General features: G+C 39.4%; 1 protein-coding gene across 2 annotated transcripts in view; it reads right to left on the bottom strand.

Moving 5' to 3' along the window:
• The window catches only part of pgm2 (phosphoglucomutase 2), a 58,162-nt gene that overhangs the window by 34,056 nt on the left and 9,892 nt on the right, over positions 1-14,214 (bottom strand). For both annotated transcript variants that reach the window (XM_078215849.1, XM_078215858.1), the window contains 3 exons: positions 9,648-9,732; positions 3,629-3,712; positions 243-436 (listed from right to left, as the gene is read on the bottom strand). In XM_078215849.1, the coding sequence (XP_078071975.1) occupies positions 243-436; positions 3,629-3,712; positions 9,648-9,732 (363 nt within the window). The remainder of the gene's footprint in view (positions 1-242; positions 437-3,628; positions 3,713-9,647; positions 9,733-14,214) is intronic.

Raw genomic sequence — 14,214 nt, 5'->3', positions numbered from 1 at the left:
CACAGATTCTCCCTGCTGAGTATTTCCAGAAATTTGGGTTATATTTCTGATTTCCAGCATCCACAGTATGTTGCCAATGTAAAGGTATGGAGCAAGATTCCAGACATAGCCAAGATCTACTCAGCAGCTCGAGTCAGCTTCTGGTGACAGAAGACCAAATATCTGATCAAATGAAATTCGAAAAAGATGACATTAGCCAGTTTGCTATAAAAGTCAAATACTAAGTATATTTGGTCACTGACCTGTGAAAGCAATGCTTCTGTAGACACTCGAGATACTTATTTTTCATACTTTCATAAGGATCTTTAATGAGTGAACTGCCGTCAACAAGCTTGTCATTCCAAGACTCTGACCATGGCTCCAAATTTTCATCAATGGCCTCTGAAATTTCTTGATCATAAGGTGAAATAATCTGAGCTCCGTTATCCCAGTAAACCTAAACATTACCAAACCATAGATGTTACAGCAGTTACAGAAATAGGCTAAAAAAAACCTGTACATGGTCTACAATATAAATAAGTGGAAAAAAGGTTGCATTAAGCCACTCGATCAATCACTGAAAAATGCTCTCAGCTGTATATTACCAGCACCATTCCTGAAGTACCTTCAAGCCAAACAGAGTTCAGTTTGGAATAAAATACCATACTATTTAATTCAAATTAAACCATGATGACTTAAATGCTACAATTATTTTTGAGAAAATAAAATGCTAGACTAAGGGGCAAAATACATCATTCCCATTTTCCCATTCACACTTGACCGACTCCAAGTAATTCATTTATTGAATTAGCTGTTAGCCTGCAATGCAGTTGTCCCCATCTTGAAAGGCCACTTAAAGAATACAAGTGAAGATGGAATCTCCTTTACACTTGGCAGTTAATCAGCATGTAAATAAATAGTCTTGTAATAAACTAACATATCGTGGTTAAGGGCTAAAGCATATTTGCTGGGTTATCTGTACATTGCACCACTCCAATTGAAAGGGGAACACACACACACGCAAACACACAAAGATTTCAAAGCACAGCCAGTTAACGCAACAAGTTAAACAGCCTGGAAGATCCACTAGTCCAGTAGTTTTGTATTAGACTTCCAGGCATTGTATATAAGACTTACGCATCTTGTATATGATGCATACAGCTATGTGCAGCTCCCAAGTAGCTTAAGAAAACAAAAGAGGAATTGAATAAATTGAAAAAAACTGTACAATAATATTCAGACAGAAAAGAGACAAAAGATGAGGAGAAAGGAAGACATGGGGATTTTGAATGAAAATAAATCAGCTGCACATTTTTGAGTATTTATGGAATTTGGAAAATAAATGCACCTTAAATGCCCAACTCAGGAAATGGTTCTAATTCCAGAAGAAATTTTATACAGGATTTTAATAAAACTACATGTTTGGAATTTAATTTATGAAAATACATAGATTACAAAGAATTTTTGTTATATCCTTAGTTTACAAATAGGAAATAAACAGCACTAGCACAATCTCGAGATATTAGTCTATTGTCTGTCACTCTAACCTGGAATCAATTAGTTTCCCATCTGCACTCATCTGTAAAAGATCATGGACTGGATTCTCCATTTGGGGTCAGGATCAAATGCAGGTCCTGACCCCGCACAATGTCAGGAATTGTCACCCATCAAAAGTTTTGTAAGACTATCCAATAAATGGCCAGAGGTTGGGCTCACCATTATTGATGGGCACTTATGCTGGAACACCAATAGGCATGACAGCATTTTTCAGAGCCTGCAGCCTGCCACTGCATGCAAGAGAGAGAGAGAGAGGGATGTAATTTCATGATGGAAGTGCCCACTCAGCACTTCTAAAATTTTGAAAGGTAAGAATGGCCACAGCAGCCAGACTGCATTTGTGGATATGGAACCCTTCCATAGGGTGGGCTACAACCACAGCTGAGCTCATTTCCCATCATCATCAGCAGCAGGAGGCCATCCAGAGTGTTGGTCCCTGCCCCCAACTCTCCCTACCACCTGCCAACTGGAAACTGTCAGTAAGCACAGGAGAGGAGCCTTAAATGGCTCACTTAACCTGCTCAAAAGAGCTTTCTGCTACTTGCAGGTGGGTAGCCATTCCTACCTTTTCCTTCTGGAAAACGGTCAGGAGTCTTGACCATGCCGAGAACCGGCACACAGGCCAATGGAGGGAAATTCAGGGCTCACTCGCCTCTGCTCCCACCCCATCACACCTCTCAAATCTTGCCCCACTGTTTTGAAGAGGGATAAGGGAAGTCTGCCCTGGTCAATATTTACCCCTCTGTCAACATCACTAAAAATGAATGTTTGTTGTTATCACAATGCAAGTTGGCTGCCTGGTTTCCTACATTACAATAGTGATGACACTTCAGTATGTGAAGTGTTTTAAGACACCCTGACATACATCCGGTTTCCTCCCACAGTCCAAAGATGTGCAGGTTAGGTTGATTGGCCATGCTAAAATTGCCCCTTAGTGTCCTGGGATGCGTAGATTAGAGGGATTAGCGGGTAAATATGTAGGGATATGGGGGTAGGGCCTGGGTGGGATTGTTGTCGGTGCAGACTCGATGGGCCGAATGGCCTCTTTCTGCACTGTAGGGGTTTCTATGATTTCTATGATATTCTGCAAATCTTTTTGCACCAAATAGTGCATCTCAAATTCAATCTCAAGACAAATGTAGTATTTACACTAACAGTAGGAGATTGGAATTAGGATGGCAGATATGACTAGCATGACAATGCTCATAGCTGAATTAATTACCAAGTCTTTTCAGGCACTGATACACTTGAACACTGGAGGACTTTGTTGTACACTGTTAATATATAATTTGAAGCTACAAAGCAATATTTTAGGAAACCAGGACCAATTTTATTACATGTATAGAATCTCTTGAAGGGAAAAAAAATTACATTTACATGTCATCTTATGTCTTCAGTATATTCCAAAGCACTTCCAAAGTAACCCATTTATATGCGAAGTCATTTTGCACGTAACTGCAGGAGTGAATTGGAATCCAGCAATTTCCCACAGAAAACAAAAGTGATGATTGATCAGTAAAGCTGCTTTTGTTAGGGTGCTGGCCAAAGAACTCCTTGCTCTTATTCATCAGGACTGCTTAAACTCCATCTCTGAATATGACATTGCCAGCTTGTAGTGTAGCGCTAAACATAACAGCAGATCTCATAGTACAAAGGATAAGCTTATTCCGCTGCCTATGTACATAGAACCCGAGAAGCCATGTGAAGAAAAAAAATACACAACTATATTTTAATGCTGTGTGCTATCTCCATTTTCACAAACAGCTTCACCATTCACTGTGTTCTTGCAATATATTATCCCATGCAATTGCACACTAATCACTGTGTATACTCAGTATTTACTTACATGGTTAAGATGGGTATAGAGGGATATGGGCCAAATGCGGGCAATCAGGACTAGCTTCGGGCTTTTAAACAAAAGGGCAGCATGGACAAGTTGGGCCAAAGGCCCTGTTTCCATGCTGTGAACCTCTATGACTCTATGACTATTTAAAGTGAAAGAAGAAAAATTGAATTGGTTGGTCAACTAACATTGCAATGATTTTAGGTTAAATTACAGACATCAGCATGGCGTAAAGAATTGCATAATTACCTTATAACCATTATCTTGCTTGGGGTTGTGAGATGCTGTGACCATGATTCCTGCGCACAGTTTCAGCTGGGACACAGTAAATGGCTACAAAGACAAAATATTGAACAGACAAAGGTACATTTAATTACAAGTATGGGCAATTATTCAATGCAATTAACCAGATAGCAAGAACAAATCAACAGACTTGTTTCTTCAGAATCATTGCACATGGAGCTCAAGACATGCAAATCAATGGCAAATAAGCATATTGAATAGACACAAGGGCAAATACGATTTACAGATGTCAGCACAGTAGGCCAATGGCTGAGACTGAATTTTGTTACATTATGCAAGTATTGGCCAGGACCTTGCAGTCAGCGCTGAAGTGGGGGCATTCACTGATGTCCACGTGAAAAAGTTCAACCTCCAATCACTGTAGGTGCAGTGGGAACATGCTCTCTCAGCTGTAGCATGCACCCAATGACAAAGTGATTGGAGAAGCCTCAATGCATTCCTGGCAGAGCCACGTACCCCTTTCAACATCACAAACTGAAGACAGACTCTTTGCAGTCTCCTGCTGCAATTGTTGGAATTAGTAGCTAAGGAATAGATTTTGTGGCAGGTTCAAAGACAGTGGTCTTTGGTCTTCCTAAAATTTAACATGAAATTTCTGCTCATCTCTTAATGGAACCATTTAAGCATCATGATAAATCAGAGGAAGTTGAGGGATCGAGAGATGGCGTTGCTGGAGTACATTTGGAATCTGACATCTGAATGTTTTTGGATGCTACTGCTGAGGTCCAGTAGGTAGATCATAGAAATCATAGAAACCCTACAGTACAGAAAGAGGCCATTCGGCCCATCGAGTCTGCACCGACCACAATCCTACCCAGGCCCTACCCCGAGATCCCTACATATTTACCCACTAATCCCTCTAACCTGCACACCTCAGGACACTAAGGGCAATTTCTTTTTAGCATGGCCAATCAACCTAACCTGCACATCTTTGGACTGTGGGAGGAAACCGGAGCACCCGGAGGAAACCCACGCAGACACGAGGAGAATGTGCAAACTCCACACAGACAGTGACCCAAGCCGGGAATCGAACCCAGGTCCCTGGAGCTGTGAAGCAGCAGTGCTAACCACTGTGCTACCGTGCCGCCCATGAGATGAGAAGTAGCAAGAAGCCAAGGATAGATCCTTGAGGGGTTCCAGAAGTAAATGTGCAAAGACGGGAGGGGAGGCCGAGGAGGGAGGGGAGGGGATTCTCTGGCCACAAGTGGACAAATCTGAATGGAGACAGGAAAGAGTAGTTCCACTAATCCGGACAACAGAAGAGAAACATCTGGAAATAGAGGAAGAGTGCTCTTCTCTGTACCCTATCCAATGTAACTACCTTTAAAAGTTTGCCAACCAGGATTATAGAGTACCCAAATGATAGTTGATTAATATTAAAATATAACAGATAAATGTAAATGAAACTTTAAAAGCAAATGACAAGCCAATGTTTGTCAAGAAATGTCCATTTTACCAGAGAAAATGCTGTCATTTAAACTTCCAAGATTAGCAAGAGGGTACACGATAAATTAAATTACAGAGAGTTGGTAATGGTCACAAAGTAATAAATCTAACAGGATTCACATGATATGAATCATGTGCACAAGGAGTCGTTTTCTGAATCCGTCAGCAAAACTAAAGCATTGAAATTCCTGCAGGATTCTTGCACTATGGTATCCGATACATTGAGATGGCTTTTCTTTAGGCCCTTGTTCATAAATCAAGTCTAATCCTACTCACTCTTCAAGCTTTCTTATTTTTAAGGTTACTTTTTCACATAATCATATTTCTCCTTTGCAAATCAATGAATCCATAAGTATAAGCACATCTTTTAAAATAATTCCATATTAAACACTTTCTTTTTCTTCTAACTTCTTCCTTTTCCCTTAAAAAACAATCACCCTATGATATTTTCCCCCCAGTACTACTTCGAACTATACAAACTACTATATTGGATTCCTTCATAATCTTGAACACTCCCAACAGGTTATACTGATTTTTTTCAGCCACTGTCAAAGTCATACATTTTTTCATTTTTCTATACTCTACCTCTGCTAAAATTCAAATGAATATACATTGCATATTTTCCACTGCTGATTTATTGTTCTTCTCATAAACAGCTTAAATCTAGCCTAAATCTATGCCAACTACAAGTATTACTTCACCCTCTGACTATTGTATTAGAATCATAGAATTCCTACAGCGCAGAAGGCCATTCGGTCCATCAATCCTGCACTGATAACAAACCCACCCAGGCCCTCTCCCCACAACCCCACGTATTTACCCTGTTAATCCCCCCGATACCAAGGGGCAACTTACCATGGCCAATCAACCTAACTCACACATCTTTGGATGATCTATATTGAACTATCTAGATACAGAATCAAGTTTCCTGCAAAATTTGTAACTCATGTAATTGCACAATAAAAGTATCTTTGCTTCTCATCTCCATTTTAAAGCATACTATTTAAATGTGTACTTCCCTTCCTTGAAATTACTTTCAAAATTTATTACTTCACATTTTCCCTACATTAAAGTGTATCACCCTCCTATCTGCACTCTAACTAGTCCATCCAAGTTCTCTTGCAGTTATCATAGTCCTTTTTACAATTTTACATATTCCATAACTTGCCATTTTTAGAATGGTAAAGTTGTTCCTCAGTTACAAATTTCAGATCATCCACGCATTTATCATCAATGAGAGATCCCAGAGATTCATATGAACTTGTTATTCCAGTGTAAGAAAAGCCCTTCATCTTTACCTTACTTATTATCCTACAATCAACTCCATCAAAATCCATGGTGCTTCCCAATTCATTAAGAGTTCAGCAAGTAGTTGTGTTTTTAGGCACATTCACTGTCATTTTAATTTGCATGCATGGCAAGGGAAGCTTATGACTAATGCTGAGGGCTGAGTACTACACAAAACGTAGGAAAGAGAGAGTAAGGAAAAATATTGGCAGGTAAAATAAAGGAAAACACCAAGAGTATTGTGTAAATATTCAAAGAACAAGAAGATAACTGAAGAAAGAGTAGGGCCTTTGAGAGACCATGAGGGTAACCTATGAATGGAGGTGGAGAAACAATGGAGGCTCTGACCATAACTGCCAAACCTCTCTAGCTACAGGCACGGTGCCAGAGAAGAGCAGGACTATTACCATTGTATAATTGTTTAAAAAGGAAGAAAGGGGCAGACTGAGTAACTACAAGCCAGTCATCTTAATCTCAGTGGTGGGAAAATTACTGGATAAAATTCTGAGGAATAGGATAAATCTTCATTTAGAAAGACACAAATTTTTGAAGATGTTACTGATTTATTAAGAGAAGGTCACGCCTGACTGACATGATGGAATTTTTTGAGGAAGTAACAAAGATGATCCCGCATCTGATGTAGCCTGTATGGATCTTAGCAAGGCTTTTGATAAGGTCCCACACGGAAGACTGACGACAGAAATTAAAGCTCATGGGATCCGAGGGCAAACTGGGGAGTTGGATCCAAAATTGATTCAGAGGCAGAAAGCAAAGGGTAATAGTTGGTAAGTGTTTTGAAGCTGGAAGGTTGTTTCTTGTGAGGTTCTGCAGAATACAGTATTAGATATCTGTTTATGATATTTAACAATTATTTGGATTTGGACATATAGGGTAGGCAGTGGTGTAGTGGTATTGTCACTGGACTAGTATTCCAGAGACCCAGAGTAATGTTCTGGGGTCTGGGTTTAAATCCCACCATCGCAGAAAGAATCTGGAATTAAAACCATGAAACTATTGTCGACTGTGGTAAAAGCCAATCTGGTTCATTGTCCTTTAGGGAAGGAAACCTGCCATCCTTACCTGGTCTGGCCTACATGTGACTCTAGATCAACAGCAATGTGGTTGACTTGTAAAATTCCCTCAGGGTTGGACAATAAATGCTGGCACAGTCAGCAATGCCCACATCCCATGAACGAATAAAGCAGGTACGATTAAGAAGTTTGCAGATGACACAAAAGTTGGCTGTGTGGTTGATAACGAAGAAAAAAGGATATCAATGGACTGGTCAGCTCGGCAGAAAAGTAGCAAATTGAATCTAATCTAGAGAAGTGTGAAGTGCTGCATCTTGTGAATAATAAAGCAAGGGAATACATAGTGAATGGGCGGCTCGGTGGCAGTGGTTAGCACTGCTGCCTCACAGGACCAGGGACCTAGATCTGTGGGTCACTATCTGTGTGGAGTTTGCACATTTTCCTCGTGTCAGGGCTTTCTCCGGGTGCTCTGGTTTCCTCCCACACTCCAAAGATGCCCAGGTTAGATTGATTGCCCATGAAAAATTACTCCTTAGTGACAGGGGGACTAGCAGGGTAAATACATGGGGTTATGGGGATAGGGCCTGGATTATTGTTGGTGCATGGGCCAAATGGCCTCCTCCTGCACTGTCGGGATTACATGATTCCATGAATGTTAGAACACTAATAAGTACAGAAAAACAGAGGAACCTTAGAACAGATGTCCACAGATCCCTGAACGGCAGCTGGACAGGTAAATAAGATGGTCAAGGCATATTATTAGCTGAGGCACAGGATATATGGGCAGTGAGTCATGTCTAAAAATATTAGTTAGGCCACAAATGGAGTAGTGCATGCAGTTCTGGCCACCAGACTAGAGACATGATGTTATTGCACTAAAGAGGTCACAAAGAAGATTTACAAGGATGTTGCCTGGACTGGAGAATTTGAGTTATGTGTAACGGACCAAGAGCTGGGGGGGGGCGCAAACAGGCTGGATGGTTATTTATTGGCCAGCACAGACAAGGTAGACTAAATGGCCTCCTTTGTGCTGTAAATTTCTTTGATTCCATGCTCCTAAAGGTTGTAAGATCAGGACACAGCAGGAGGTAAGTTAATGGTTTTTGCGAGGCTGGACAGTTAAAATCAGGGCTATTGTAATTAGGCAATCCACACAATAAACAAGGAAGCATTTGACAAAAAGATGAAGTGAACACTAACAAGTTGCAAGAATTGTCAAGATTTCCTTGAACTACAAATCAGGGGGAAAATGACATTTCTGTCGGCCTGTGATCCAATTGATGCCTTTAAGTGGGAATTGAATGCCCAATTAAGAGTCACATCCCCCACCCTCACTCCAATTTAGATGGGTGGTGGGAGAGGCCTGAACCCAACTTGTAGCCTGGCAGGTTTAACCCTGCAGGCTGCGAGTCAGTGAAAGTGGGAGGGTTGCCTACTTTCAAGGCCCCCGTGCCAATTCTCTCCAGCTGCACCGTACAACATACACCATCTGCCCTCAGGCTAATTAAAGAGCCATCGTCTGAAAGATTTAAGCGGGGCAAGCTAGTCAAATGGAGGTGGGCTCACCCCACAGACAGTTAAGCTGGCGTGTGGATAGTCTCCCCCTCAGCGTGTAATCCAGCCCTACATTTTACTATCCCAAACGTCAACACATATTCAAATCTTGAGGCTCTGCAGACCCTCCATCCAAAGCATGCCTCCCAGAATGGAATAGTGCCTACACATTTTAAAAGTGGATTCTGGGTTAACCTTTACCAATCTGGAGTTCAAAATCTCTGCTGAATTTCTGCAATTTAGTTGGAAACAAAATAATTACCTAATGCTGGTGAATAGTATCCTGAGGTTTAATAAACAAAACATTAACAGAATTGAAAATACAAAGAACTACCATATTATACTAAAACAATGTAAAATTAATTTCAACTGAATTCAAATTTCTACAGGATTTTGTATAATGTGAGGAGGAGAAATATCTACTCCGCAAATATTTAAAAGCATTTTTCCCGACAGGATAATAGCAATTCTTTATTTTTACATTAAGTCAAACAACTAAGGAAAAATAAGAAAGCACAGATAGAAAAAACATTTTCAACCTATTACACTCATTCAAACTTTACATGTCCAGAAAGAATTTTATCGTGTGGTTTAAGAAATATTGAAGAAATACTGTAGGTCACACGCATCAAAGAGTTAACACATACCACAAGTGGAGTTGGTATAATCCGAGAGAAGAGATACACCGGAATTCCATGGCTAACCAAGACAGTGGCAGCAAATCGGGCAAATCTGTAAATCACAGAAATAGGTTAACTCCTAAACTTTTAAGTGAAGGAGCAAAACATACAATATTAGTGATAATCTTTAATTTGAAGTTACTTTAAACTCTTCTTTTAAATGCTATTGTCTGCATGTAAACTTGCCACTTTGCACCAATTTACAAGACCTTTCATAAATTTCTCCAATGGTAATTGTATGCACCGTGGAAGTTTTCAAACCAGCAAACATTTTAAAAGGGAATCAAAAATTGCAATTTACTGACATCAGCAAGTTATACTGGAACATCTTTACTGCATCCAAATCCTATTTCATTCCATCGCATTATGAGACCATGAAAATTGGATCAATTTAACAACCAACTGAACCAGTCGGGAAATAAAGTCATTTACAGAATTCTTTCCTCAATAGTCAAATAAATGAGAAAAGCAGAAACTTGAACTAGATAATTAACACGAATGAATAATTTCAAAAATGCATAAAAAATGCACGTAAAAATAAACTGGTTGAGTTCCCACTTTTGATATAATTGGCAATCTAAAATCGAATTCTGAAATGGAATTATTGCCCGAGTTTCTTCTCAATTGTATTTACATAATCAGAAACATAGGGTGGGATTTTACAGCCTCACTCGGGTGAGACCGGAAATTCCTGCCCAAGCTCAATGGAGCTTTCCGTTGTCGGACCCTCCCCCGCTCCGATTCCGTGACGGGTGAGGTCGTAGAGTTCCAGCCATACAATATCCCGTCTACTAACACAACTGGCAACATTTTTTTTCAAACATCATTTATTGGTTTTTACAAAAAGGTACATTGTAAAATGCAGCTAGGCAAAGAAAAGTTAAAAGAAAACGGAGTGAAAAAAAAAAGAGCAAGGAAAAAGGAAGAGGAATAGTCAGAATTATTAAACTCAGAGGAAGGTGGTAATCAAAATAGCGAATAAAGGGTTGCCAGAATGAATCAATTTTTTTTTAATTGATCCACATCGGGTTTATTCAACCTTTTCAAGTTTAAGAAACATTATCATCTCCTTGACCCTTTGCAAGAGCCTAACTTTCAATTGAATAAGATAAGTTGACGTGCAAGCAATGAGGCAAGGGCAACGGCATCTGACTGGTGATGATCTACAGCTATCCTGTCAGGGATTACCCCAAAAATACTAACAACAGGGTCAGTATCAATAGATTGGCCTCACTGGTATGAAAAAGTTGAGAACACAGAGGACCAGAAAGTAGCCAGCCTTGGACATGACCAAAACAAATGAAACAGTGTCACATGAGCCAAATGACATCTCATCAAGGCAGGATCCAGTCCAGAATACATCCAAGCAAGTATAGCCCTAGAAAGATAAAGCTGATAGATGGAAGCAGACAGCGACAAAAAAATGCATTCTGAAAATCATTTATAGGCCGCCAGAAAGTCCTGCTCCAAAGATGCCTTAATGATGCCTTCAAGGGTGTTTAAAGGCAGACCAAAGAGTTTTTGAATAACGTTATAAATGTCAAAACAGAGCCCTTTAAAATGGAATTAACACTTAAGCAAAGATTAGTGGGACTCTCAGGCGATAGAGAAAGGAAGCAAAACGTTGACTCACAAAATTGCAAACCTGTAGGTACCGAAATGAATTAGATTTGGGAGCACCATACTCCTTTCCTAGATAAGCAAAGAAAACAAATGTATTCTGAGAGAAAAGGTCTTTAAAAGATTTCAAACTAAATCTGGACCAAAGGTGGAAGGCTGAATAATTGGAGAAAGTGGTAAAAATGGATTAGAAAGGATAGGAATAGAGGGAGGATTGGACATGAATCCAAAGTAGTTTCTGAATTGGAGCCATATTTTAAAGGTGCTCAACATACAAGGTGCACTTCATACAAGCCAGGAGGCAAGAGTAATATTCCATAGTTGTCCAAACAGGGTTATCATTGTATAAATATACGGGAATGCAATAGATAAGCTTTTGAATATTGGCAGACCAAGGATAATACAAAAAAAATGTGGCAAAGCAAGGCCTCTTTGAAAAATTGGTACTTCCAAAAGATTTTACGAATTCAAGGGTGTTATTTTACTCCAAATAATTCAAAGAGGAAATCAATTTTTGTCAAGACGTTTAGAGAAAAAGCTTTTTTAATAAAAATAGGAATAGCCTGAAATAAATTAAGCTAAAATAATAATTTTGACAAATTTGATATGACCAGCAAGCAATAGGGACAACATTGACCAATGGGCAAAATCTTGTTTTGTGTGTTCTAAAAAAGATGTGTGAAGTTATACTTAACAAGCTTGTTGAAGTCACATGTCACAGACATTCTCAAGTAAGTCAACTTATCAGAATGTAAATTAAAGGGGAATAAGTCAAAGATAGGTCTAGTCAGAAGAATTAATCAGAAAGAGCAAACATTTTTCAAGATTTAGTTTGGAGCCTGAAAACTTACCAAACTGGAGCAGAGTGTCAAGAATGTTGGGTATTGACACAGAAGGGTCAGATATGTACAACAGAAGATCACTGGCATAAAGAGATGCCTTATGACATATCCTTACCAGATTGAAGAGTCACAGCTAGAGGTTCAATAGCAATATCAAAAATAAATGGAGATAAAGGACAACCCTGTCTGTTGCTGAGGAGAGAAGAAGCAGAGTATGAAAGCTTAGTACGGATTGAAGCTACATGTGATGAATATAAAACTCTAATCTACAAAAAAAAACAGAACCAAAACCAAATTTTTCTGCAACTTTAAATAAATTGTCCCTTTTACACTATTGAGTATTTTTTCAACATCGAAGGAAATTATAATTTCTGGAATAGGAGAAGGGGTCTGTCTTAGAGTAAATAATATTAAATAGCCACCTTAAGTTGGAGGATGACTGTCAACCTTGCTTACCCCAGTCCAACGCCGGCATCTCCACATCATAACCTTGATAAAGCCAGATTGATCAGGAGAGACAATAGTTGGCAAAATGGGCTCCAAAGGGAGGGCAAAAGCTTTGGCTACTATCTTGAAATCTGTGTTTAGCAGTGAAATAGGGTGACAGGAGCTGTACTTAAAGGGGTATTTAATCTTTATTAGTGATAGTGAGATGTTTGCCTGGTTTAAAGTAATATGAATTTTACCATGAGAAAGTGATTCTGAGATGAATGAGCTAAGCAGATCATAGATCGATACCCTACAGTGCAGAAAGAGGCCATTTGGCCCATCACGTTTGCACCGACCACAATCCCACCCAGGCCCTATCCCCATATCCCTACATATTAACCACTAATCCCTCTAACCTACACATCTCAGGACTCTAAGGGGCAATTTTAGCATGGCCAATCAACCTAACCTGCACATCTTTGGACTGTGGGAGGAAACCAGAGCACCCGGAGGAAACCCACGCAGACACGAGGTTGAGTTAAACAGCAGGAGAATTTTTTATAAAAAATCAACAGAAAGATCATCAGGTCCTGGGGCTTTATGACTATGTACTGCCTTGATGGTTTGATCTATTTCTAGAGTTGAGAGGGGATTATCTAATGTGAACCTGTTAACAGGGTTCAAGGTTGTAAAGTCAAGCTCATCAAAAATTGAATCAAAACTACAAGTATCTGCAGTCTCAGAGGAACACAGGGTACAATAGGAGGTTTTAAATTGATCATTTATACACTTGGGATCCAGTGTAGAAGTACCGGATTCAGTGCAAATTTCCATGATCAGATTAAAGACTTATGAAGCTGGTGAGAAAGAATTTTGCTGGCTTTTTCACCATTTCAGAAAATGTTGCTCAGCCTGGTTGGTGGATAAAAGATCAAATTCTGTCTGTAAACGGAGTGTTTCCTTATAAAGCGTGGCGGTTGGGATCAATTTGGAGTACTAGGTCAACTAACTCAGATTGGCGATTTAAGGGCTGGTATTGATTCTTGCAGTGTATGAAATGATCCGACGACAAATATAAGCCTTAAATGTTTCCCAAATATTGGATACAGTTACATCAGGATTATATTGTTGATGTCTCAGAATAAATCGATCAGGGAGGAGATAAATTTAATAAATTCTTCACAAGAGAAGAACAGGATCAAAACACCAGGTACGTGGAGGAGCACATTTTCAGGAAAGCAGAATTTAATTGATTGGGGGACATGGTCAGGTATAACAATGTTATGATATTCACTAGAGTCTAATAGCGAAAGAAGGTTGTGATCTAAGAGTAAACATCTATGCTTGAATAAAAATGACAAAGTGAAGAGAAAAAAGAAAATCCCTTGCAGTAACTTTGTAAACTTGTAGAAAGGAACTAAAAATAGATGCTGATCTGGCAAAAGAACATGAACCGGTTTCAGAGTGGTCAAGAGAAGGATTTAAAATATAATTGAAGTCCTCACCCAGAATCAGATGATGATTGTGCAAGTTAGGCAAAGAAGAGCAAAAAATGGTGAAATACTGAGCATCATCCCATTTAGGTGCATATAAGTTGGCCAGAATTATTTGTCTACTAAATAAACTACCAGATACAATCACAT

Source organism: Mustelus asterias, chromosome 1 (genome assembly GCF_964213995.1).
Source record: "Mustelus asterias chromosome 1, sMusAst1.hap1.1, whole genome shotgun sequence".
Lineage (NCBI taxonomy): Eukaryota > Metazoa > Chordata > Chondrichthyes > Carcharhiniformes > Triakidae > Mustelus > Mustelus asterias.
Note: the sequence above shows the minus strand (reverse complement) of the source record. Positions and strands in the feature narration are given on the sequence as shown.